We start from the raw sequence: 27,781 nt of genomic DNA, 5'->3' as shown, positions 1-27,781 counted from the left end.
CATGGGGGACCAGATCTTCAAAAGAGATTCACATCTTTCACGGCTGGTGTATGGATGACCTTCCTGTTCTCCTTTATATCGAGCCTCAATAAATGTTGCAGTGTTGCATCAAAGATTAGAAATCACACTGATGAACTTTGTACTGTTATCACATTCATAAGCAAGCAGGGACAGTTTAATGCTCTATCAACAAAACAAGGGTTTACATTTACTGAATAACAAATTTATATATGGTAAATGTGTTACATTAAACATAGTTTTTTTTTCTTAAATTTTATTTACTTCATTAATCTCAAGCTGGGAAATTACTTCTCTATTACTGACTGCATATTTTTACTGTGGCTGGGAAGTTACTATATTGACAGATAACAAGCTATCTATCTGAGCATATAATTTATTTACGATATTATGTAGCCTTTAAAGTAGTTATGACTGTTTGTTTTGTAGTTGTTGTTATTATAACTGGTCAGTTGCTGTAGTCATAATAATGGCAGTGTTAATGCTTTCATCATCATTTTTTAATTAATAATTACTAACCTGTTCCTTGGTAGTACTTTGTGCAGTTTCCATATTTTATGTCCTCCTGTTTGATGTCGAACTGAGGGAGAGCAATTTCATCCATCTGAACTGGGTCAGACTGCCACATGAATACAAGGTCACTGGTGGTATAGCCAACTAAAAGAGAAAAATGAAAATATGATGTATTCTATATTATTTATTTTGTATACACTATACTTGTATACTACTATTTTTTTTCAGTGTGCCCATTTCTCACTTTCCCCATTTCTACATACAGATGACAGACAGTATACTTTGCATGACATACTGCACAACAGTAACACTAAAATATTTTAATAACAGTCTGTACTAAAGTTACTTCACATTTTGCTCAAGTTGTTCATTATTATTCCAAAACAAACATGTCATCAATGTTGCACTGATGACATTTTACACAGAAGTCAAATTCTAAATATATTTGAAACAAGAAAATTCTCATGCTAAGAAAAATGTTTTTTGTGGTTTGTGGTCATATATAACAAGTTGGGTTACTTACAAGTTCTCAAAATATGTTTTATTTTTAAATGAGATTTTAAAAAAAAGAGAGAGAAAATAAATTTACAGCACCTCACAAACTCACCTCACCTCACTCTGCAGTATTCATGCAGTGTCGGTAAATTGACAAAATGAGAAGAGCAAATACTGTAAGCAGAAGAATAGGACAGCATACATGTCCTATTCTTGAGTTGAATTTACCGTTCACTGAAAAAATGAAACCTGTTCTGACCGAAATACCTAAGTGCAGGTGATTTATTGGAGAATGACTGACAAGAAAGCAAACTTCACTATATACATCAGTAAAACATAAGTGTTTATGAGTGTGTGTGTATGCGTGTGTGTGTGTGTGTGTGTGTGTGTGTGTGTGTGTACTCACAGCTCTCCAACTGCATTTTACACAGCTGTGTATCCATTGGGAAGAGTGTAAGGTCCAAGGGACAAGACAGTGTCACTGAAAGCCTACACACAGAAATAATTTTAAATACAACACTTGCTTGCTCCATTTTCGAAACCTCTCTTCATGTAGCCCTATTGTCTTCAATTGTGTTTACAATCACAGGGGCTGTGTATGTCTTCAGAGAGACCCATAGACAAATTAAAATTTTGTGAAAAGTCTGAATTCTATGTATTTATATTCTTCAAACAATTTACCTGTAAATCCAAATGTTTCTTGTTGTTAACAAATCTTCCCAACACCACTGCAACATCAGTTTGTATTTCCATACAGACTAGTGTTGCAGTGGTCTTTACAAACATCTCTTTGAAGCTTGACTTAGGTGCAGTGAGCCAAATGCATGCTAACGTGTTCACAATGACAATGCTTAGATGCTATGTTAAACACTCATTGTGTTGAACATCTGAAATTAGGGAGGAATATGTGTGTGAAATTTCATGACAGGAAACAGCTTGTGACTGGAAGGTCACCGGTTCCATCCTTTGGACCAGCAGGTGAAAACTTGGGCGAGGGGTGGAGTGTACAATCAATGCTGTCCCTCCATTTAGTAATGGCTGCCCTTGAGCAAGGCACATAACCCCCCCCCCAATTGCTCCCCAGACACCTGACATGGCAGCCCACTGCTCCTGTGTGTGTTCACTGCATGTAGTGTGTTGTGTTGCATGTGTGTTCAACCAGTGATGTGTTAAATGCAGACACGTAAGTAAAAAATACACTGATAATAAAGCTTGAAGTTGAAGTTATCATGTTAAGATATTTAATTCTTAATTTAATTTAATTCTTGACCAAAGGGGTGGACTCCCCAACTGACCAAAAAATGGCAGTGGCTGCCAGTAAATATAAAGGCTCTGTCGCTGGTAGTGCTTGATATTCAGAATGGATGGGAGAAGTTCATGGGTCCTGATGATCGATAAAACATATTTTTAAACAAAAATGGGTGTAAATACCTCATACTGATCAAGACATCTCCATTCCTGAAAATAAAGAGCAGAATGTTGTCTTGTGTGACATCATGGAAGTTTGCATTTTTCTCATTGGCAAAGAAGAGGTCTGGTTTCCACAAGCACTGGAACATGTTGGGGTCAACAGTCAGTGCATCACTCTTAAAATCAGTAGGAAGTCGTAGGCGAGGGTCATTCCATCTCTGACGAAGAAATATATTCACTCTGTAGTCCTGTAGACAGAGACATTGTATTAGTAATTGTCACCACATCTGCAGCTGTTCCTCTTCTGCTCCTACTCCTACCACTACTATCTACTGCCATTTTCTAGCACTATTGCCACTACTACACTGCTAATTTTACTAATTAATATTAATATTTAATTAATATTTAATATTAATATCACCATGTTATGTTTTGACCACTGTGAAAGGGTCAGGACACCTGAATTCCAGTGATTTCTAGCAATAGCTGTGCTATGCAATTCAAATTCAGAATTCAGAATTTAAAAACTATAGTTTAAAAAAGAAAAACATTGTGTTTGTGGTATGTGTATACGTCACCATAGTTGTCTCTTGAATCGACCCAAAGCTGTTAATAAAGATGTTCACCCTGGACTCAACTGGTATACCTGAAACAAACACATACACACATAAGACAAAAAGACTGTTCTAATCGGTGTAAACAGGGAAATTCCATTGGAATACACTGAACATCCAGGCCTCTGAGCTGTCCCTATCACTCAAAAATGCATTTCCCAATGGGCATGCACCACTCAAAAATAACAGCCCAAGCAAGAGTTTTGCTTCAGAACTGCAAAAAAAAAAGGCAGCACAAATGAGACAGCTGGTATCATAACAGCAAAGCTGACAGTCAGAGTAAAAGTGATGAGTTAGAAAGAAGCAGAGAGAACTGTAAAAAAATAAATGGACAAATACCAACACATAAATTCAGTTTCAAATGGAAGTGCTGTATTTTTTTAATAGAGTTGGGTTAACTGTTTCTCTCATTGGTAAATGAGGCATGAGGTATTTTGATTTTTAATGTTAAACTTTGATAACCGTACACACTCATTTAAGTGCAAAAAAGCTTGGATGAACAGTTGTCAAGAAAGTTCTAAGCAGCAAAACTGGAGGCCATGAAGTCATAAGTCATGGTGAAGGACATCTGGTTGTTGCTTGAAGCTTCACAGAGCAAATCAACCACACATGTTCCTCATGTTCTGTCTGTTTCTTATTCTGCATCTTCTCTCTATATCTTTCTTTGTCCCATCATCTCTTCATTTTATCTTTTCCTTGGAGAACAACTACTGTTGAGTATTTGTTTACTTGTATGTCTCTTGTTCAACCAACAGGAAGGATATTTACTATATTTACTTATTACTATTATTAAATAGTAACTGCGGTAGATCTGTTACATTGACAAGTCACTTCTCCCTGTTTATTTTTTATTTTTAAAATTTTTTTTTAAAGTTACTTTATTAATCCCAAGCTGGGAAATTACTTCTCTGCATTTAACCCATCACTGATTGAAACACACACACATGCAACATGCAGTGAAACACACAGGAGCAGTGGGCTGCATCAAGCGCCCGCAAAGCATATATTGGGGGGTTAAGTGCCTTGCTCAAGGGCACATCAGCCGGCTAATGGGGGGTGGGGACATTATCACTCCACCACACTCAAATTTTTCCTGCCCGTCTGGTGGGGGAATTGAATCAGCGACCTTCCGATCACAAGCCGCTTCTCCAACCTCTAGGCCACGGCTGCCCCCTTTTTTTTTTTCTTTTTTTTTTTTTTTAATTATATGTTTTTGTTTCAATACATTTTTTTGATTGAAGATACATAATTTCACTTTTGCTGAAGCTAGGGTAATGTGATGGTAATTTTGTATGCTTTGCAGTAACAATGCGATAATGTTAACTTGATGTAATTAGTCTGTTGCCTTAGTTGTGTACTGATATAGTGATCAAACAATGACCTGCTTAACCAACTGCTATAGCCACATCATAAATAACTTTCTGGGTAAAGCAGAGGGCAGGATAACATCCTGATCCCACAGGAGATTACACCCAGTCCTAAGTTCCTGAAATGGGTCACTGCCTTTTTATTGTACCCGACGGTTTTTCATCAATCTATAAAGGAATGTTTGTGAAGCTCCAAACAAAGGACCAAAGGCACATCAGAAAGTATAAAAATGAGATGAAGTCTTCAATCAGTGGGGCACAACTCTGAAACTGCCGTGTGGTTCTGTGTGTTGCCTCCTCTGTATATAGAGATTCGGTTTCAAACCTTGTCTCATTCAGAGAAAACGAGAACTGACTGAACTTGGGGCAGGAGGATCATCACCGCTGAGATCAAAGCGAACAATGACCACGTTGTCGAGTGAGTTAAGAAAAAAAATTTTTTAAAAAAGGAGATTATCATAGTGTGCATTTCTCTTTGGTTAGTGTTCAAGGATTCAATTCAATTCAATTCAATTCAGTTTATTTATATAGCGCCAATTCACAACAAAAGTTATCTCATGACACTTTCCAATTTGAGCAGGCCTAGACCAAACTCTTTAATTAAATTGTAAAATAGAGAGAGCCCAACATTCCCCCTTGAGCAAGCACTTGGCGACAGTGGCGAGGAAAAACTGCCTTTTAGAAGGCAGAAACCTCGGAGCAGACCCCGGCTCAAGATGGGCGGCCATCTGCCTTGACCGGTTGGGTTGAGAGAGCAGGAGAGAGAGAGAGAGAGAGCAGGAGAGCAAGAGAGAGAGCAAGGGAGAGAGGCAGAGGGAAGGAGCACACAAGCAGAGATGCATAGCAGCAGTAATAATGCCAGAAGTATCGGAATGTAGATAATGATAATGACATTGAAGTATACAGAAGGTATTATGGTGATTTTGATAACAATGGTAGTAACAATAATGGTAGTAGCTGTACAGAGTCGTAATAGATTTAAATCAGATTATGACTAAACAGTAGTAATTGCAGTAGGTTTTGAGCAGGACGACAGCAGGACCGCAGCAGGAGGTCCAGTCATGATCGCTAGGAATCTGCGGGACAAGAAAGCACAGGGACTCCAGGGAAGAAGTTAAGTTAGTAATATGCATTAATGGGACATGAATGTGTGCAGAAGGAGAGGGAGAGGAAGAAAGAGCTCAGTGCGTCATGGGAGGGCCCCCGGCAGTCTAAGCCTATAGCAGCATAACTAGGGGCCGGCCTAGGCCAGCCCTAACTATAAGCTTTATCAAAGAAGAAAGTTTACGAAAGTTTAAGAAAGTCTACTCTTAAATATAGAGAGGGTGTCCGCCTCCCGGACCGAAACCGGAAGATGGTTCCATAGTAGAGGAGCTTGATAACTAAAGGCTCTGGTTCCCAATCTACTTTTGAGGACTCTAGGAACCACAAGTAGCCCTGCATTTTGGGAACGCAAAGTTCTGGTGGGATAATAGGGTACTATTAATTCTTTAAGATAGGGTGGTGCCTGACCGTTCAGGGCTTTATAAGTGAGGAGGAGAATTTTAAAATCTATCCTGAATTTTACAGGTAGCCAATGTAGAGAAGCCAGAACAGGAGAAATATGGTCTCTCATGCTGGTTCTTGTCAGTAGTCGTGCTGCAGCATTCTGGATTAGCTGAAGAGTCTTTATGGATTTACTGGGGCAGCCTGATAGAAGGGAGTTACAGTAATCCAGTCTAGAGGTAATGAATGCATGGACTAATTTTTCTGCATCTAATAATATCACCAATGGGGAGCATATACAGGCTGAATAATATTGGCCCAAGGACAGAGCCTTGGGGAACTCCATGACTAACCTTTGTGAGTGTGGATGATTTATCATTAACATGAACAAACTGAAATCGATCTGATAAATACGACTGAAACCAGCTTAATGCAGTTCCTTTGATGCCAATTAGGTGTTCCAATCTGTGCAGTAATATAGAGTGGTCAATGGTGTCAAATGCAGCACTAAGGTCTAACAGTACAAGAACAGAGATAAATCCCTTGTCTGATGCCAGGAGGAGGTCATTTGTGACTCTGACCAATGCTGTTTCTGTGCTATGATGAGCTCTAAAGCCAGATTGAAAAGTTTCAAATAAGTTATTATTTTGAAGAAAGTCGTATAACTGATTGGCGACTGTTCTTTCAAGGATCTTGGAAAGAAATGGAAGATTAGATATTTGGTCTATAGTTGCTTAAAACCTCTGGATCAAGTGTGTGTTTTTTAAGGAGAGGTTTGACTACAGCTACTTTAAAGGACTGGGGTACATAGCCTGTTATCAGGGACAGATTGATCATGTCTAATAGATAGGTGCTAAGTAACGGTAAAGCTTCTTTGAGAAGTTTGGTAGGGATGGGGTCTAAGAGGCATGTTGTTGGCTTGGATGAATATACGAGTGAGTATAGCTGATGGGGATCAATAGGTGAGAAGCAGTCAAGATGATTATCTGTTTCTATTGTTGGTTCTAAGACACTAGTGTTTGATGTTACATCAGGATCAGCTGAGGTCAGTAGGTGCTGAATTTTGTCTCTAATGATTAAGATCTTGTCGTTAAAAAAGGTTATAAAGTCATTGCTGCTAAGGGTCACAGGGATACAAGGCTCGATAGCACTATGGCTCTCTGTCAGCCTGGCTACAGTGCTGAAGAGAAACCTGGGATTATGCTTGTTATCCTCAATTAATTTTGAGTAATAGGCTGCTCTGGCAGTCTGTAGGGCCTTTCTATATAATCTAAGACTGTCTTGCCAGATTGAGCGAGATTCAATAAGTTTGGAGGAACGCCATTTCCTCTCAAGCTTTTGCACATTTTGCTTTAATTTGCGAACCTCTGTATTATACCAGGGTGCAAGTTTCTTTTGCTTTATGAGTTTCTTTTTTAGCGGAGCAACAGAGTCTAAAGTTGTCCTTAGTAAACTTGCAGCACTGTTCACGAAATGGTCGATTTCAGAGGGATTATTGTATTGTTCACTCGTATGGGGACATGATACTGAAGTTAATGACAATAGAACTGTTTCTTTAAATTTAGCCACAGCACTATCAGACAGGTATCTAGTGTAGGAGTTTTTTCTTGGTGGTATGAAATCAAATAATATAAACTCAAAAGTTATTAAACAATGGTCAGACAGAAGAGGATTTTGTTCAGAGACAGTTAATTCCAGTCATATTCAGACCGCGGCGCTGCTGGGGTAAAGAATACCAAGGGGGGAGGTCTGGAACCTTCCTAGTGTCTCTAAGAAGAAAGACCATAATAGGTATAGATCCAACTACGGGATCAGGGAGTATTCTGGGAATACTGTATAGGTAGGGGCCTATTTGTCTCAAGGAGACAGTGTAAAATACCGGCATTTTACATAAAGTGACACGTAGTAACACCGGGGACACTCGTGTGGAGATGGGGTCTAAGGCAGTAAAGAATATGAGTCTGTGTAGCCAACTGAGAAATGCATACATGATAAATATGGGAAAAAAACAATTAAGTTTATGCCACAGTGGTATGAAGAAATGGGGTTTCCAAAGCTGGGGTTCTCTTGGGTTTAAAGAAATAGCCTTGCTTGAAGAACAATTAAATAAAAAAGAGAAAAAGATTTTAAAAAAGGGAAAAAGGTATTGATTAAGGATTTAAAACACATGGAGCAGCATAAAAGAAGCATTTAATGCTTGAGAAAGGGAAGCAGAACGCAGAGACAGAAAACAAACAAGTAAACTGCTATCTAATGTGTGTATAAATCAAGCTGACATGAAAAGAACAGACAGTGCTTCTCAGTGTTCTGCCTTGTATCCATCTCTTCCACAGTTGGTAAAGGTTGACCTGGACCTTGACTCCTACTCAGCTGCTCCCCTACTGTATGCTCCACCTCCACAAGCTCAACAGCCGCAAGCCGCTGCAGCCCAGCACGCAGCAGCAGCCGCCTAGACGCCGCCAGCACAGGAGGTGTTCCCAAAGGGATCCATCGCCCGGCGTGAAACCGAAAACATTGAGAACTGTTCTATCAGCAGTGAACCCACTGGTGACACCCACACACACTTGAACGGGACAAAGATATGGCATGCCTATGGCAGAGTTAGCGATCCTGTACCCATCTGGCCTGATGATACCCATGGTGGAAGTAGCAGGGCCACAGGGGCCAATGCTTGTATTCCGCTCCATGACCACCTGTACTTTTAGATTTTAGATTTATACTTATCTTGTTTTGTACTCTTCACTTTTCTTTCTTGGTCAGGAATACTGCAAGTGCAATGTCTGTACGAAAAAGAATTTCCCTTCAGGGATAAATAAATGAATTCTGATTCTGATGTGAGGTTGTCTAATTCCAGCTGTGTTACAGTATAATCACAGTAACCTGCTATTGACAGTTTAGAGAATTTCTTTTGTTTTTTTTTCTTTTATTCTCCTTATTTTCCTCTTTTTCTCAGAATTAGAGTGAAGAAGCTGCCCCCTCCATTTTTAATTGTTAACTATTAATTACGGGTACTAAGAGTATTGGTTGTGTTGTGTTGTGTGGTGTTACATGCAGGCAGGTTTGTGTGTGTCTCTTGTTCCCTGTTGTGTTCCACAGTTATCAGCTGTGAGTGGATCCACCTGTGCTGCCGGGCTGCCCTGCTGATTGGTTCATTGGAACTTACATCTAGCCAATCATCATTCAGGGACATGGTTATATATAGGCCAGCACACCTGTCTGCGCTCTCTCTCTCGCTCTCTGGATTGGTCTGTGTTTGTCAAGCAGAAAAAACTAAAGGTAAAAGTATGTGGTGGGAGATTTTTGGTAGAGTAGGTGAGTTTGGGGTACCCTATACATTTGTGCAGCACATAGTGGTTCTTTGTTAATGCACACTAGGGTTATTGGTTGGTGCCACCCGCTGTATTTAATTTATTTAAGTCTTTTTTTTAGATCAGAGACAGGTAGGCCTTTTGTTTGTTCTTTTGTTCTTAGCAGTTAAGTGTAGTTAGGCCTAGTTTTTTTGTACTGTTTTCGATTCTTTTGGCACAACCACTCACTCCCAATTCTCCCCCACATTTGTTTAGAGTTTATTTCTGTTGTTCCAGTTGTATTTGGTGAATGAAAATAAAAGCAGTTTTACTTTTCTCCACCACAAGGACTCCTTCAAATTGTTTGGTTGAGGTGTTACAGCCACCAGCATTCCCCTAGCTTCCACCTCAATGGGGCTGTAACATGTGGTGTTGTGTTTGCACTAAGAGGTGCCATAGAGTGGATAGGCTGATTACATAGATTAAATAGCAGAACACAGACTGTGTTTTTCTTTCTTTTCTTATACTGTGAGTCCTGTTTTGAAGTGCGCTAACCCTTTAGCATAAGGTATAGTGCTACTGTGTAACCTCAGTTACAACTACTTAGCAGCCATAGTTAGCCTAACACATTGTTGATTTGTGTAGGTTTTGTAAGCCACAGGTTGAAGCCCACCTGTGCAACTTAAACTTGCTCAGCGTAGCAGTTTTGTGGTTTTTGTTTTGTCTGTTCAGTGGAAAGACAAAATGAGCAGTAGGGATTCCCACCCCCCAGGAGCTAGAGGCTGATGAGGCAGATGACCTGGACCTGCAGGCCACAGTCACTGACCTCATGAAATTGGCAGTAAATGACATGAGTGACCTGAACAGCTACAATGCTAGCACCTGTAACATACAGGAAGTATAGGATAATAGGATAATACAAGAAGCGGTCACTTGTCCCTCATTTCTCAGATGCTCAGTCAGGTAACATTGCTTTATCACCGTAAAGCCCAGTTACAAGCTGCAGAGCATATGGAGCAGCTTACAGTGTTGCAGACCAGCTATCATGCTGAGCAACACAAAAACTTGATCCTACAACAAGAGGTTAAGGTTAGGGATCAGTTGTTTGAAGTTAAGGAGGAAAATGAGACCATCCAGCAGGATTGTCCTTATTTAAATTTGCAGCTCCAAACAACAGAGGATCAGGTGAAGACAGCCTTGATCCGTCTAATACTGGTTCTGACCCAGATGCAGCCCCTGTCCCACCATAGGCATGGGAATGCCTCATGCACAAAAAGTGCAACTTCATCAGCTCTCCAGCACTAAATATCTGACTTTGCCAAAGGAAGAACCTCCCTGGAGAAAGGTGGACATCAGCAATATTCCTTGAGAGAAGACAGGGACTTTGGGCCCACATCGGCCAACGTGTCATATCTAGGGCGCCGCTCGCGCCCTCACTTTTACCGACCCCCTTCTCCGCAACGAAGGAGGAGTCACGGTCTTTCCCCCCAGGACTTGAGGAATCCAGAATCCTCAGATGACTCTGATGACGCCAGCACCTACTACCAACAGGGTCTGTGCACACGTCAGCTTGAATCCCTTGCGAGGGACATAGAGTGCTTTGACCCCAGGAACCAAGACTCATCCATCGATGACTACTTGAGGGAGGTAGATCACTGTCTCCTTGATCTTCCCCCATGCGTCTGCATGGAGAAACTTCGCTTTATCTGGAAGCGTCCGTGTCTTCATGGAGACTCTCCCACCAAGAACCAGAGACCACTGCTCAGTGCTCTGCCAGGCCCTGCGGGAGGAATACTTCCACTATACAGACCATGCTTCCGCCACTTTTGATGCTTTTGCTGTCATGCTGAAGAAACTTGAGCCGCCCTGGGAGTATTACAGACGTCTCAGGGCAGCATATTTCAAAGGGCGTAATGCACCTGGATTAGAGGAAGAGCATGCTTTCAAATCTCTCTTCCTCCATAACCTGCATGAGAGCGTACGCTACGGGGTGACCATGCACTGCCGCACTAACAACCTCAATATGCAGGAGATAAGGCCGTACGCGCAGCTGGCATGGGAAATACGAGTACGCCCAAGCAGGACAACTGACAGCAGTGCCAGGGTACTGGAGATCCAGCCGTCCGCCACTGCAGAGGTGACACTGGGAGATGCCTCGTGCCCAGATGCAAGTGGGACCAGGTCCCTGGGCATGCCAATCATTCTGCCCACAGGGTGGAGACCCTAGACAGAGGACCAACAGTTCTAACCGGTCACTGCTCAGTTCAGCGAGACCGCGTGTCACCAGTTAAAGGACCAATAGCTGATGAGCTCCGGTTTACTGACTCCGCTATTGTGTGGTGATACGCAGGACTCCAAAGAATTGGAGTGGATTTTTTTATTGGGTTGTGTTTTCTGCTCTTTTCATTCCTATCTTTCTTCCTCACACTCTTCTTTCTGAACAGTGAGGCGAAAGTCCAAGCATACGTTCACGAACCGTAACAAAGTGGTACGTGGCGCCCAAAGGCTTTCGCCCATTGTTCTCTTCTGTGTACACGTAAGCCACATCACGTCGGTTATCACTACCTTGGCTCTGAATAATACGCCCGGCGTGTTCTTCTGTAGCCATCTTGGTTTTGCTGAGTCATCACTCGTGTGTTCATTTGCTGCTTTGTGTGCTGAGTCACCATTTGTGTGGTTGTTCACCATTTTGTGTGCTGATTTTCCCTCATGTGGTAATTTGCCATCTTGCTTGTAGTTTCCCCTCACGTGGCCATTCGCCATCTTGTTTGTAGTTTTCCCACTCATGTTGTCATTCGCCATCTTGTTTGTAGTCTCGTCACTCAGGCAACGACCCGCCATCTTGGCTTCAAGGGACACATACCCCCCCCCCCCCCCCGCGCGTCATCCCTCCGTCGTCTTGGTCTCCGTCTCCGTCTCCGTCTCCATCTCTCTCTCTCTCTCTCTCTCTCTCTCTCTCTCTCTCTCTCTCTCTCTCTCTCTCTCTCTCTCTCTCTCTCACACACACACACACACACACACACACACACACACACTCCTACACTCCTGTATATATGCACACCCATGTATAGATATACTCTTGCTGCTGTACCTGTGCTATCTTTAGTTAATGTGTATAGATAAAACTTAGATTATAATGGTGTTTATTACAAAGTGATACTTATCTGTGGATGGTTGTTGCTGGTTAATAAATCCTGTTATAGTTAAACCTGTCGTTGTCTGTGGTTATTGTGAATGTACTTGTAATAACAGCTGGATTCATGACAGTCAGTGCTCGGAATCATCACAATTTTTAGACTGTTATTTCCTATTTATTAATTTGGCTATTGGTCCCTGGTGACAGGGTGGTGCCCCAGTTTTTACGTGTATAAAGCATACACTGATTTTGCTTTAATGATTATTCCCCATAATCATTGATTCTTCTGCCAATAACCAAATTACTCCTACTAGTGCACAACACTATTAAGCACCAGTCTAGGAGTGAAGTAATGCAACACAAAACAAAAGCAAGACATGGAAATCAAAGCAAAAGTGAACAATGTATTGCTAAAAAAAAAAAAAAAGACAATGTGGTATTTACAATAAGTGATGCTTGATTGCGGGTGAAAGAAAAACCTGAGCCACCTATAATAATAAATAAATCTGTTGCATTGAGCAAAAAAATGCAATGTCACAATCTAAATCATATGAAGTTCATCCATTAACATCCACTGCAGTAGGTGGTATGTGCTACAGTAAGCATATTACATTACTTCCTGTTGTTTTGTATTACTGGTAGCATACTTTGCTGTTCTATAGCTTAAGTCACTTCTCCTGTTTTTGTTCTGCGTGATAGATAAGATACGATAAGATAATCCTTTATTAGTCACATAACTGGGAAATTACAGTGTTACAGCAGCAAACAGGATATAGAGGGTGCAAAGCATGCAAGGATAAGGAAATGATGTGCATTCAAAAAGAATAAATACACAGGAAACAAGTACCTGCAGCTGTACACAGTACAGAAAAGAAAAAGACTATTTACACTAGAGTCCCTCAAGTTATGATTATTGGATGGATTAATTATTGTACAGATTTGTTTCAGGGACTAAGTATGTAAGTACTGATCCTAGTAGTAGTGTTACATGAGATTATTGCACAATTATTACTACACATGTATTATTGCAGGTCTGGCAATTAATTACCTGCTATGCTTTTGAACCCACATTTGTTTGGCTGAAGCACCCATAATCCTCATTTTATTTACTTTATCTCTAATCTCAAAGTTGTTTATTCTTTGCACTGTAATGGCATTTAAATTATTATTATTATTATTCAACCATTACTGAATATATTTTTAATTTCCATAACTTGACTATAAGTCACTTGGAAAAAAGGAAAATCCTACAATTGAAATCTGCTAAATATATATGTAAATATCTGCTAGTCCTCTAGCTAAATTTAAAGAAATTATTTCACTGGCATTTAGTTCAATACCATGTCTCAACATAACAGATTACTCCTACTCTTATGCTAATTGCAGTTGCTCACAAATTTGTCATTTTGTCTATCTGTTGTGCTGCAATCCCCCACCAGACGCGCAGGGAAAATTTGGGTGTGGTGGAGTGAATAATAAGAAAATACCCCCCCAAAAAATTAGCCAGCTGATGTGCCCATGAGCAAGGCACTTAACCCCCAATTTGCTCCCCGGGCGCCTGACAGTGGCAGCGTCAGGGTGTTCACTGCATGTAATTTGCTGGGTGTTGTGAAAAAAAACGTATCTCCAAAATTTGTTTTTTCCAGGAGCATTTTTTTACTGTGCACTCCAATGACATGGTGTTATTTACAATTTTCCATTCTCATTTTTATGTCCCACCAAACTTGATTGCAGGCTATTCTACATCTCCACTTAACACATTACACTAACAAAAGCTTTTGGTTCGCATTTATATTGAAATCAAGATAAATCATGGGCAAACAGTAATCTGATATTGATGTGCACACATCAGTTTGACTGATGGTCCTATAAATACCCAACACATTACTTGCTACGGAGGAATGCGGACATGCCGTACATTTTTTTCGTCAGAAAGCTGATTCTGATTCTTCACTGCCCGATTCAACTTAATCTTCAGTAGTTCAATTTTTACAGTGTCAACAATCAATCAAAACAACAAAACAGTCAAAATCACTGACCAGAACAAAAGAATACAATATCAATGGTGCAATAACTCAGTCCAGTGCTCTTTCATGCTCGGAATGTCAAATATTTAGTTATTACTCTTTCTCCTTAAGTGATACTGGTACATGTAATAACTGTCGTTTATTTGCTGGGATGGAGAGGAGACTTGGAGAATTGGAAATGCAGCTCTGCATCATAGAAACCAAACCATTAACTGCTCCAAAGTAGCTGGTGTGGAACAACCTAGCATAGCTTTTCCTAGCCCGCCTCTAACCAGTTCTCCCCCTCAGCGACACACCTGCTGAGCAGCCCACTCTGGTAATTGGCAGCTCTATAGTGAGAAACGCGAACTTAACGATGGTGGTGATCGTAATTAAATGCAGTCTTAGCGGCAGCGCGGTCGACGTTGAGTCATATTTAAACCTGCTGGCTAAGGATAAGCACAAGGGTTGTAATACATGTCGGCAGTAATGACACTGGCTGTGCTAGTCAGAGGTCACTAAAATTAATGTTAAATTGGTGTGTACATTTGCAAAAACTAAGTCAGACTCCATAGTTTCCATAGACCCCTGCCCAGTCTGACCAGTGACGACATGTTTAGCCGCGTGTCATCATTCAACTGTTGTCTGTTGAGGTGGTGTACAGCAAATGATATGGGCTTTTAAGATAAGTGGCAGACTTGATAGGGAAAATCCGGTCCAATTAGGAAAGACAACATTTATCCCACTTTGGATGGAGCAGCTCTCATATCTAGAAATTTGACATAGTTTCCTAACAAACCAAAACCATGACAACCCAAGGTTGAGAACACTCTCTGCACTTCTATTAGAGCAGTTACCAACCCCAAATCCTAAAGAGACTTTGTCTGTCCCCTGACCACCTAAACAAAATAAATTACATACAGGAAGAATTTTACATTAAACAAAAAAAGGAAAAATTTAAAAGTCAACGCCTACAACACCCCAGTTCAAAAAAATTAAATGTGAAATTAAATGTGGACTCTTAAACACTAGATCTCTGTCATCTAAGACTGTACTAGTAATTGACTTACTATCAATTATGATACAGATTTATTTTGTCTTGCAAAAACCTGCCTTCATGCTGAAGAATATTTTGCTTAAATGAATCCACTCCCCCCAAAGCAAAAGAGATTAGCACCATGTTATAACTCCCAGATCTGGAAGTGAAAGCAAAACTCTTTGAAAACTATTTGAAAAGAAATGGTCTTCCACCAAATTTGGTAAGATAGCCTGTAATCATAGAGGAAGGTCCTATGGAATGCAACAGCAACTTTTTACTCAACATTAACTGAAGAACATAGATTGAGTCTTTTAGAGTAGCTGTAGTCAAACCTCTCCTTAAAAAGCACACTCTTGATCCAGAGGTTTTGCGCAACTACAGACCTACATCTTTTCCTTTCTCTCTAAGATCCTTGAAGATAGCAGTTGCCAATCAGCTATGATACCTTCTAGTCAATAATAGCTTTTATGAGGATTTCCAGTCTGGTTTTAGAGCTCATCATCACAAATAACCTTCTGCTGACTGTATCGGATGAGAGACTTGTCTCTGTACTCGTACTGTTTGACCTTAGTGCTACATTTGTCACCACTGACCATTTTATTACATAGATTGAAACGATTTGAACTACATTAAGTTAGTTTCAGTCCCATTTAACAGATCAAACTCAGTTTGTTCTTGTAAATTATAAATCCTCCATACACACAAAAGTTAGTTACACAGTTCCCCATGGTCTGTGCTTGACTATTCTATCTTACTATTCACTTTATACATGCTTCCCATTAGCAATATTATTGTCATGCCTGGTGTTATTTGTTATGCTTTGTCTCTTGATTTCAGTCCAAGTTATGTCCTGTCCTGTTTTATTTTGAAAGCGTCTCTTCCCCTGTGTGCCCTGTTTTCATGTAGCTTTGCTTTTTGTTTTCCTGATTGCTTTCTCCCTTCTAATGTGTGTCACCTGTGTCTCGTTGTCTTGTCTATTTAGTCCTCGTGTTCCCAGTTGCCTTTGTTAGAGCGTTTTTGTAAGTCTGCTGTTTAAGCCAGGTAATCTGTTGTCTTGCTATGCCATGCCATGCCATGCCATGCCATGCCTGAAGTTTTTGACAGTTTTTTTCTTAGATCCCTAGTCACAGTAAGTGTAAGCCTGTTCTGTTTAATTTGTTTGATTTTTGAAAATAAAGACTATTGCTCGGACCTCTGCCTCCCCTGCCAGCCCTTTTTGACTCTGCATCGGGGCTCAGCTTTTTCTGCGTCAGCCAAGACCCCCATTTGTGATAATTATTAGGAAACATTCCATAAATTTTCATTGGTGTGCAGATGACATGTAATTATACACTGCTCAAAAAAATAAAGGGAACACTTAAACAATACAATGTAGCTCCAAGTCAATCACACTTCTGTGAAATCAAACTGTCCACTTAGGAAGCAACACTGATTGACAGTCAATTAATTACACATGCTGTTGTGCAAATGGAATAGACAACAGGTGGAAAGATAGAAGAATAGAATCAGCTTTATTGGCAGTATATATATTTTTTTACATACACATAATGAATTTGACTACTGCATTTATCCGATCCTTAGTTGAACACACACATGCAACACCCGGCAAATTACATGCAGTGAAACACACACAGGAGCAGTGGGCAGTATCAAGCACCCGGGGAGCATATTGGGGGGTCAAGTGCCTTGCTCAAGGGCACATCAGCCGGCTAATGAGGGGGGGTCATTTTTTCGCATTAATCACTCCACCACATCCAAATTTTTCCTGCCCGTCCGGTGGGGGAATCGAATCGGCGACCCTCCAATCACAAGCCGCTTCTGACACAAACCTCACAAACCTAACTGAGCTTCTGCCTTACACAACTGCCTAACTTACATGTTCTCCAGTTGCGGTGTGCAGCTGCAGAGAAAGTGCCAATCAACTGTCTGCTTGCAAGGTGTTTAGGGAACATCTGTAAATAAAGGCAACAAAAAATAACCCATATTACTTTACTTATTAATTATCTATTACTGATGTCTCATTACTGATCTGCACAGACTAATACTGAAACCCAGGAGTATATGGACCCAAACGCAACACACAGGACTAGGTCAGTAAGGAGCAAAAAAACTTTATTAGTTACTTCAGGAGGTTTTGCTGAGGCAGTAATGTCCATCAGGGAGCGGGGCTGGTCAATGGAGTCCACTGAAAGGTTAAACAACAAAAGAATCCGTTTCAGCAAAACTTTAACCACAACGAAAAAATCCTTCTTTCAAAAACCTCAACAAAAAGTCCAAGAACAAAAACCTCTTCAGCAAAAAATAAAGTCACAACAAAAAACACCTTCTTCAAAAAACGAAGGGAAAAAATCAGAGAGGGTAACGACTGGCAAGGCAAACTGGTTTACTGAGCTGGAGTGTCATGCAGAGCAGAGGGACAATCTGGCAATGAGAGATGGACAGGGGTTGCCTTTGTAACCTGTGTGGAGAACAGGCTGAGAGCAGTGAGGCTGACTGAGGTGATAATGAGCTGAAGGATGAAGCATACAGGGGAAAACAGAAAAATTAGTGACTTATGGACAGCAGATCAGGACAACCCCCCCCCTCAAGGGACGGCTCCTGACATCCCAAAACAGATAAGGGAGGAGGCAGGCAAAGGGCTAATATTCAGGTGAAGTAGATCCCTCTATGTCACGGGCAAAGGGAGGAAAGCCATCCGAGAAATCCCGAGCATCAGGCCAAACCACGCTGTCCTGAATCTCCTGAGAGCGATGCTGGTTGGCAGACTTGGCATAACGTTCGGTGGAGTGTTGGAGGGAGTCGCGGGCCTGTGCCCAGGTTCGTTGGCATCGCTGAATGAAGGCTTGCACTGAGGGGCAGGAAACCTCCTTCTCCAGAGCAGGGAACAGAGGGGGCTGGTATCCATAAGTGCACTGGAAGGGTGAGAGACCTGTGGCCGAACTGACGAGGGTGTTGTGAGCATATTCTACCCAAAGCAAATGTTGGGACCAGACAGAGGGGTTGGATGACACAAGGCAGCGAAGGCTAACTTCCATATCTTGGTTCTTCCTCTCGAAGGAAGGCCAGTGACAAAATCCAGAGATATGTGGGGCCATGGACGATTGAGTACGGGAAGTGGATGAAGGTGCCCGGCAGGAGCAAAATGTGATGGTTTGTGTTGGTTGCAGGTGGGGCAGGCTTTAACAAACTCACGTACATCCTTGTCCATGTTGGGCTACCAAAAGCGTCGTTGCAAGAACTCCTTGGTTCTGGATACCCCAGGATGACAGGTGAGTTTGGACGAATGTGACCACTGCAGAACTTCCGACCTTAGCAAATCAGGTACAAACAATTGATCAGGTGGGCAAGTACTAGGTCCAAGCTGATCCACGGAAGCAGCTTTCACCCTCTCCTCAATGTCCCAGAAGAGAGGGGCGACCAAACAAGAAGGGGGCAAAAGGGGTGCGGACTCCACAGGGGAACTGTTCTCAACGAACTGGCGTGACAGAGCATCAGGCTTAACATTCCGGGAGCCAGGGCGATAGGATAGAGAAAAATTAAACCTTGTGAAACAAAGGGACCATCGAGCTTGACGTGAGTTCAAATATTTGTTGGTACAAATGTATTCCAAGTTCTTATGATCTGTCCAGACTAGGAATGGAACTTTAGTGCCCTCTAGCCAGTGCCGCCATTCCTCCAAGGCAAGTTTGACTGCCAGTAATTCTCGGTTACCAATGTCATGGTTCTGTTCCGAGGGGGTCAGACGACGAGAGAAGAATGCAGAAGGGTGTAGCTTTAGGTCAGATGCAGAACGTTGAGACAGAACGGCTCCCATGCCTATGTCAGAGGCATCCACCTCCACGTTCAGGGTCAGGCAACTGGAGAATAGGGGCAGTGGTAAAACAGTTTCAAAAGCCTCACTGGCTGGAGGAGTCCAGAAGAAAGCGACTTTAGGAGAAGTGAGAGCCGTGAGGGGAGCTGCAAGGCTACTATAGCCCTGAATGAACCTTCGATAAAAATTTGCAAATCCCAGAAAGCGTTGCAGATGTTTCCTTTTCTCAGGGACGGGCCAAGCTGACACGGCTGACAACCTCGGCAGGATCCATCTGTAAGTTCCCCTTAGCAACAATGTAGCCCAGGAATGACACCAAGGGTTGATGGAACTCACACTTCTCCGCCTTGACAAAAAGAGAGTTTTCCAGAAGCCGCTGCAAGACAGCTTTTACATGGCAAATGTGTTCCTTCATAGTCTTGGAGAAGATCAGAATATCATCCAGGTAAACGAAAACAGAATGGTTCAACATGTCACAAAGTACATCGTTCACCAAGGACTGGAAAACAGCTGGGGCATTAGTTAAACCAAATGGCATGACTAGATACTCATAATGACCTGTGGGAGTACTGAAAGCTGTTTTCCACTCATCCCCCTTTCTGATGTGGACCAGATCATAGGCATTACATAGGTCCAATTTGAACACTGGCCCCCTGGAGCAGTTCAATGGCAGTGGTCATTAGGCACTGGTCCTGACAGGCTGAATCTCACTGACATGAAAGGTGGGATTTACCCGAAGGGACCTGGGAAGGTTGAGTCTCACAGTCACAGGGTTAACAACCTCTGACACATGGAATGAACCAACAAAACGAGGAGCCAACTTTCGGGAATCTACCCTAAGAGGCAAGTGCCTGGTCAATAACCACACCCGTTGTCCAGCTTGATACTCAGGTGCAGCTGTCCTCTTCCTGTCAGTAAACTTCTTGTGGCTCTGAGAAGCCCTGAGGAGATTCTGACGGGCCTGAACCCATATGTGATGGCAACAGTGGAATATGGAAACAGCAGATGGGACATTGATCTCACTCTCCAATGCAGGAAACAGAGGAGGCTGGTAACCAAAAACACACTGGAAAGGGGACATGCAAGGAAGTGTGTTGTGAGCATACTCCACCCACATGACGTACTTGCTCCAAGAGGCAGGATTTCAGGAACCCAGACAGTGGAGTCCCTTCTCCAACTCCTGGTTTAACCGCTCTGTCTGTCTATTAGCTTGAGGATGGTGGCCTGAGGTCAGACTAACAGTGGCACCCATGAACAGTGGCACCATGGCAGAAAGACATGCAAAACTGAGCCACAAATTGCAGGCCCCAGTCAGACAGGACATTCCTAGGAAAACCAAAACTCGATAAACATGAGACATGAGCACTTCTGCCATCTCTTTGGCAGAGGGAATGCGTGGTAAAGGAATGAACCATACCATCTTGGAGAAACGGTCTACTACAGTAAGTACTACGGTGTTACCCTCTGAGTGCGGTAACCCGGTCACAAAGTCAAGTGAAATGTCTGACCAGGACCGCTGTGGGGCTGAAGGGGCTGGAGAAGAATAGTTAATGTGTGTTGATAAAACTTAGATTGTAATAGTGTTTATTACAAAGTGATACTTATCTATGGATGGTTGTTGCTGGTTAAAAAATCCTGTTATAGTTTAACTTGTCGTTGTCTGTGGTTATTGTGTATGTACTTGTAATAACAGCTGAATTCATGACAGCCAGTGCTCGGAATCATCCTTCACAATTTTAAGAGACTGTTTTCCCATTAATTAATTTGGCTATTGGTCCCTGGTGACAGGGTGGTGCCCCGATATTTATGTGTATAAAGCATACACTGATTTTTGCTTTAATGATTATTCCCCATAATCATTGACTCTTTTGCCAATAACCAAATTGCTCCTATTAGTGCACAACAGCAGATATTCTCAAACATGAACTACATCAAATCCAAATACCGCACCCGCCTCACAGATGAGAGCTTGCAGTCCTGCGTGAAGATTAAAGTTACATCTTACATGCCCGATGTTGAGAAGCTGTCCAGTGATGTCCGAAAACAGAAGTCACATTGAACAGGTGAGAACACAATCCCATCATAGGCGCATATTTAGTAACAAAGTGGCTGTTTTTATGAATGGATTTCTGATTTTTGTCAGTATATATTTGGAATGACACAATTATTGTGTTTTATCACTCAGGTCCGAGGATGTATTGTGCGTATCTGTTGCTGAGATAAGAGGGGGAAAAGAGAAGAGGATTTTGCTGCGTTTGACCCTTTCACTGACTTAGGCTACTTGGCATTTGCAGAAAACTAAAGAGAAGAGAATAATGCACAGAAATCGAACTTTAACTGTCTTATTTTAATTTTATTAATTTCGGCTGTTCTACTTTGTTGTATTTTTTAAGCAAGCTGCCTTTTAATTGCAGGCTATTTTATTACTCGTTTGCGATTGTAGCCTATTTATTTGTGTCTGATGCTGCATAAGGGGGAGAATTAAAAAGGATTGTTTTACTCATTTGCACTGACTTAGGCTACTTAACTTGGCATTTGCGGAAAACTAAAGAAAATAGGAGAATGCACAGAAATTGAAATTAAACTGGCTTATTTTCATTTTATATAGCCTACTTACCTTTTCAAAAAGCTGCTGTTTTATTTTTATAATTGCAGGCTGCGTTTTAACTGCAGGCTGCATGCGCGGAAGCAGAAGACGGGCAAACGGGGCGGCCTGTTAGCTAGGCTAAAGGCTAACGCCGGGAGACCATCGATCCCGTCCCTGTTCCTGTCCAATGTTCGTTCTCTGGACAACAAAATGGACCTACTTCGACTGAGGCTGGGGGTTTCACGTGAGATGAGGAACTGTGCAGTGCTTTGTCTGATGGAAACATGGCTAAACGAGAACATGCCGGACCCAGCCTTCCAGATCGACGGCCGGCTTCTCTTCCGAGCGGACCGCAACCAGCTGTCGGGGAAAGCTCGTGGGGGCGGACTATGCGTCTACGTTAACAAAGGTTGGTGTACAAACAGCTGTGTTTGTTATGGCTGTTTACATCGCGCCGGGTGCTAATGCTAACGAAGCGCTACGGGAGCTACACAATAACATCAGCTCGCTTCAGCACAAGCACCCGGAGGCTTTCTACGTGGTTGCGGGAGACTTCAACCACGTAAACCTGACAGACACTCTGCCTAAGTTCTACCAGCATATCACCATACCAACACGGGGAAATAACACGCTGGACTGTGTTTACACAAACAAACGAGACGCATACAAAGCTGTCCCCCACCCCCACCTCGGCTTCTCCGACCACATCTCCATCATGCTGGTTCCTGCCTACCGTCCGCTGCTCAGACGCCACACACCAACACAGAGGACCATCACCGTGTGGCCCAGCGATGCAGTCCCTGCACTACAGGACTGTTTCCAGTGCACAGACTGGCAGGTCTTCAGGGAAGCAGCTGTCCGTGAGTGAGAGGTGGACCTAGAGGACTACACATCTGCGGTCCTCAGTTACATCTACAAGTGTGCAGAGGATGTTACCAGTACCAGGACAGTAACCACCTACGCAAACCAGAAACCCTGACTGAACACGGAGGTCCGGTCTCTGCTGAAAGCCAGGGATGCTGCGTTTTGGTCAGGTGATAGAATGGCACTCAGGGCGGCAAGAAGAGAGCTGACGGCAGGAGTGAAGAGGGCCAAGACCGCATACGCCCAGAGGATCCAGGGACACTTTGAATCCAACGATCCACGGAGCATGTGGAGGGGCATTAAGTGCATCACAGACTATAACACCAAAGATGCACAATGCCCCAGGGACCCCTCTCTGCCTGAAGCTCTCAACAACTTCTTTGCCCGCTTTAAGGACCCGGACGCCCCCCTCAGCACCAGACTCACCCCCCCACCTGGTGAAGAGCCCCTCAGCGTGACCTCAGCAGAAGTGAGGAGGACCCTCCAGAGGATAAACCCACACAAAGATGCAGGTCCCGATAATATCCCGGGGCGGGTGCTGAAGGGCTGTGCACATCAGCTCACAGAGGTACTGATGGACATCTTCAACACCTCTCTCCAACAAGCGACGGTCCCCACCTGTCTGAAGACCGCTACAATCATCCCCATTCCCAAGACCTCCACAGTGACGAGCCTGAATGACTATCGGCCAGTAGCCCTCACTCCGATAGTCATGAAATGCTTTGAGAGACTGGTCATGGCCCGCATCAAAGACTGCATCGACGTCACTGTGGATCCACACCAATATGCATATAGGAAGAACCGATCCACAGAGGATGCCATATCTTCTGTGGTCCACACAATTCTCACCCACCTAGAGAATAAAGACTCCTATGTCCGCCTTCTCTTTGTGGATTTCACATCTGCCTTTAACACAATCATTCCGCAGACACTGATCCACAAGCTCAGTGCTCTCGGTTTGAGCTCCACCCTCTGCAATTGGGTCCTGGACTTCCTGACGGACAGGCCGCAAACAGTGATGATCCATGATATCTCCTCCTCCCCCATCACAATCAGCACCGGCTCTCCCCAGGGCTGTGAGCCCCCTCCTGTTCACCCTGCTAACACACGACTGCTCAGCACAACATCCGAGCTGCCTCATCGTGAAATTTGCGGATGATACAGCTGTGGTTGGACGCATTGCCAACAGCGACGAGGCCGACTACAGGCAGGAGGTGGAACGCCTGGAGGGTTGGTGCAGAGAGAACAACCTCTGCATCAACGTGAAAAAGACCAAGGAGATGATCGTGGACTTCAGAAGGGGCAGACATCTCCCCTTCCTCCCCTGTACATCGGAGGGACAGCGGTGGAAGTGGTCTCCAGTTTCAGGTACCTGGACGTCCACATAACGGACGACCTCACCTGGAGCAACAACACTTCCTGCCTCATCAGGAAGGCACATCAGCGCCTCTACTTCCTCAGGAGGCTGAGGCGTGCCGGACTGGGGAGTTCAGTCCTGACATCCTTTTACAGATGTGTGGTGGAGAGCGTCCTGTGCTCCTGCATCACTGTGTGGCACGGCAGCTGCTCTGCAGCAGAGAAAAAGGCTCTGCAGTGGGTGGTGAAAGCTGCACAGAAGACTGTGGGACACAGTCTATCCACCACCACAGACATTTACACCTCTAGATGCAGGAAAAGGGCCTCCTGCATCATGAAGGACCCCACCCACCCCTCACACAAACTGTTTGCCCCTCTCCCCTCAGGCAGGAGGCTGCGGCGCATCAAGAGCAGGACCACCAGACTGAGAAACAGCTTCTTCCCAGAAGCTGTGAGACTGTTGAACTCTGGAGGTCCTCTGTAGCCCCTGCTGCCAAACTCATACCTCACACACACCCCCCCCCCACACACACACACACACCAACAACCACCCATGGAACATTGCACAATGCAGCCATTTGCACAGAACTCTCAAACTACTCATGTTTTCCCATTGCACTACTGTCATTTGCACTACCCTGTCAGTCATTTACACTATTGTTTATACTGTTTACACTGATGTTTATATCATCTACTGTTTTTTATATTCTACTGTTTTTATATTATACAGCGTTGTTTATATTTATATTTATTTTGTTAGGCAATTGGGCTTATACCGGGACCGGGGAAACTAATTTCGTTCCACTCATGTTCTACGTGTGTGAAATGACAATAAAGCTCCTTGAATCCTGTTAACAGAGGCAGAGGAGATGGCCCTTAGCCAAACTACTGGAAGGCCAGTGGCTGAGGGAATCCCAGGGGGCAGCTCATCTGAGCCAGTCACCCCCCAGGACACAAGTGCCTTCATAACATGTAAGATGTCCACACCTATATAATGTTTTTTATGAAGCCTCTTTTAGAGACAGGATGTCTGTTCTTGAATCCAATAGACGCTGAGGGACGTCTCCACCAATTGGAGCCTCATGCAGCCCAACTCGAGCCTGTTGTTTCTAACTCAACACACCAAAAATCATAATCAATAGTAGTATAAAGTTCACAGAATAAAATGCTTGTCTGCTGTCACAGAAAGGCCTACAGAGGTATCATATTAGATCAGCTGTACATGTACATGTGACATTCTTGTATGGATTTATATTGACATGGAAGCTGACATGTTATCCTTTTATAACAGAGCGTAACTGGACAGCATTAAGAGGGTCCATCAAATTCTGCAGCACAAATGAACACAGTGAGAGTTTCAGTTAACAACAGAATTTAATTCTGTACAATTGTACATGTAGAACAATATGACTTAATGTTATTCATGTGGATTTCCAGTTACCAGTTATACAGAATAACAGATTGAAAAAAACAGATAAGGAAATGGTGTACTTGGACCGCCAGATCCAAAAGGCAGATCTGGAAATCGAGACACTTAAATACAAGTTAGAGGTGGGTGTGTGATCACAGGAAAATCTAATTTATTATTGGAACAATATGAAAAACTAACAGAAAAATGTCCTCTTTGTCTCTCTCTGTCTGTAGGATATAGGATAAGGAAAGATAAGGCTAAGGATAAAGACTAAATAAAACTAGAAAATTTATTCACAAAAAATTTTGAATGGGCCTTGAATGGCGCTCGCCGGGACTCTGCTGCCGGCCGGGACCCCATTGCCGGGACCCTGCCTGCCTGGCTGGAAACATTCCCTGGTAGATCTCAAAACATGTTTGAAGTTTTTATTTTGAAAAGCTTTGTGACAGCCACTTCCTGTAAATTGAAAGGAGCTTTTATTTTGAAAATCTGTGTGTGTGCCATACTACACCTCCCTTTCCTTTAACCAGTATACATATGATCTTTGCTCATTGTAACTGTATAAAAGGTGCTCTTCTATCATTGTTCTTGGTCAACTCACCAACTAGGACCCTCCCTTTGTCGGTCAATTCACCGGTATATCGGTGTACTCACTCACATCACCACAAATAAATAATAAAAACAAGTGGAATTTTACATAAAAACCTAATAAAAATTAAGACCACCACTGCAATAGATAGAAGAAATATTGCCACTTTTTTATATTGCTATTTTTAACATTTTGTATAGCTTATTGTGTGTATTGCTGTTGCTGCACTGTAATTTCCTAGCCTGGGATCAATAAAGTTTATCTATGTATCTAGGATAACATATAGGATGGGATATAGGAACATACAGGCCTTATGTTCCTCCAGTCACCTTTTCTCCTACACACCTGTTACTCATCAAGGTCAATCATCCCAGTCAGTGCTGCTGCTATTTAAGGACCAGTCCTCTCATTCCAGCTGCTGGATTATACTATCACCTTCATGGTATCCATGTCTAGCTGTTCTCTGCTACCTTTGCTCTTGTAATTTTCAGGGTTTTTTGAACTAACTCCTTTTCAAGGTACTGCATTTCTTTCAAAACAGTATTCTGGCCTTCCTGCATTGGCACTGAAGCAAATCAGCTGTGTATCTGCATACACATGCATGTACATTTTAAATTTGTCTCATCCATGCAAACAAATACAAATCATGCTATAGTGTGCCAATATGTGGGTATCATTATCAGGTCAAACAAAGCTGTAGACATGATCAGCTAGCACAGTGCTGTATTTTAAGTTGCTGTCCCACCAAAAGAACAATCTATAACAGCAGCTTTAGCACTGAGTATTTCTTCCCCATATTCTACTTACTACAACAAACATAACTTGCATCACCATGTGGCATGGCAGCTGCTCTGCTGAGGGTAGTGAAAGCTGCACAGAAGACTGTGGGACGCAGCCTATCCACAACCATGGACATTTACACATGATAAAGGGCCTCCTGCATCATGAAGGACTCCACCCGCCCCTCACACAGCTGCTCTGCAGCAGAGAAAAAGGCTCTGCAGAGGGTGGTGAAAGCTGCACAGAAGACTGTGGGACACAGCCTATCCACCACCACAGACATTTACACCTCTAGATGCAGGAAAAGGGCCTCCTGCATCATGAAGGACCCCACCCACCCCTCACACATACTGTTTGCCCCTCTCCCCTCAGGCAGGAGGCTGCAGAGCATTAAGAGCAGGACCACCAGACTGAGAAACAGCTTCTTCCCAGAGAGAGACTGTTGAACTCTGGAGGGCCTCTGTAGCCCCCCCCCCCCCCCAATCATCTAGATAACCTTACTAAATAGGAATTCTAGATGCTTGTAAAAGATCCTGTGCAAACTTTCAGCCATCTCCCAAAACAGCAATGCTTTCTAATAGCCTTAGCATGGGCACAACAACAAACATAAGAGATAAGCTACCTAATGTTACAGCCTTATATGTTTAGATTGAGAAACTTTTAAACAGTAAAATAGAAAGCAGTTACCTATCCAAAATGTGACTAGCTCCAAATATTTTTTTTTCATTTCTGAAGCCTGTTCCTCTGACACTACTTGCTATTCACTACGCTGTGGTCTGTTGGGGACCGGGCAGCGCGGACCGGGACAAAAAGAAACTTAATAAGCTGGTCAGGAGGGCCAGCTCTGTCCTGGGCTGCCCACTAGACTCTGTAGAGGAGGTGTGTGAGAGGAGGATGTTAGCCAAGCTGACATCCATCATGGACGACACCTCTCACCCTCTGCATCAGACAGTGGAGACTCTGAGCAGCTCCTTCAGCGGCAGACTGCTACACCCTCAGTGTAGGAAGGAGCA

The 27,781-nt window shown here is 43.0% G+C and overlaps 1 protein-coding gene across 2 annotated transcripts in view; it reads right to left on the bottom strand.

Moving 5' to 3' along the window:
* Positions 1-505: 505 nt before the first annotated feature.
* Positions 506-27,781, bottom strand: part of LOC124064743 (glycine receptor subunit beta-like) — a 68,716-nt gene continuing 41,440 nt past the window's right edge. For both annotated transcript variants that reach the window (XM_046399448.1, XM_046399457.1), the window contains 4 exons: positions 3,015-3,082; positions 2,458-2,684; positions 1,433-1,515; positions 506-675 (listed from right to left, as the gene is read on the bottom strand). In XM_046399448.1, the coding sequence (XP_046255404.1) occupies positions 533-675; positions 1,433-1,515; positions 2,458-2,684; positions 3,015-3,082 (521 nt within the window). In that variant the 3' untranslated portion in view covers positions 506-532. The remainder of the gene's footprint in view (positions 676-1,432; positions 1,516-2,457; positions 2,685-3,014; positions 3,083-27,781) is intronic.

This window comes from Scatophagus argus, chromosome 2 (assembly GCF_020382885.2).
Source record: "Scatophagus argus isolate fScaArg1 chromosome 2, fScaArg1.pri, whole genome shotgun sequence".
Classification (NCBI taxonomy): domain Eukaryota; kingdom Metazoa; phylum Chordata; class Actinopteri; family Scatophagidae; genus Scatophagus; species Scatophagus argus.
This window is presented reverse-complemented; position numbering and strand designations above follow the sequence as displayed.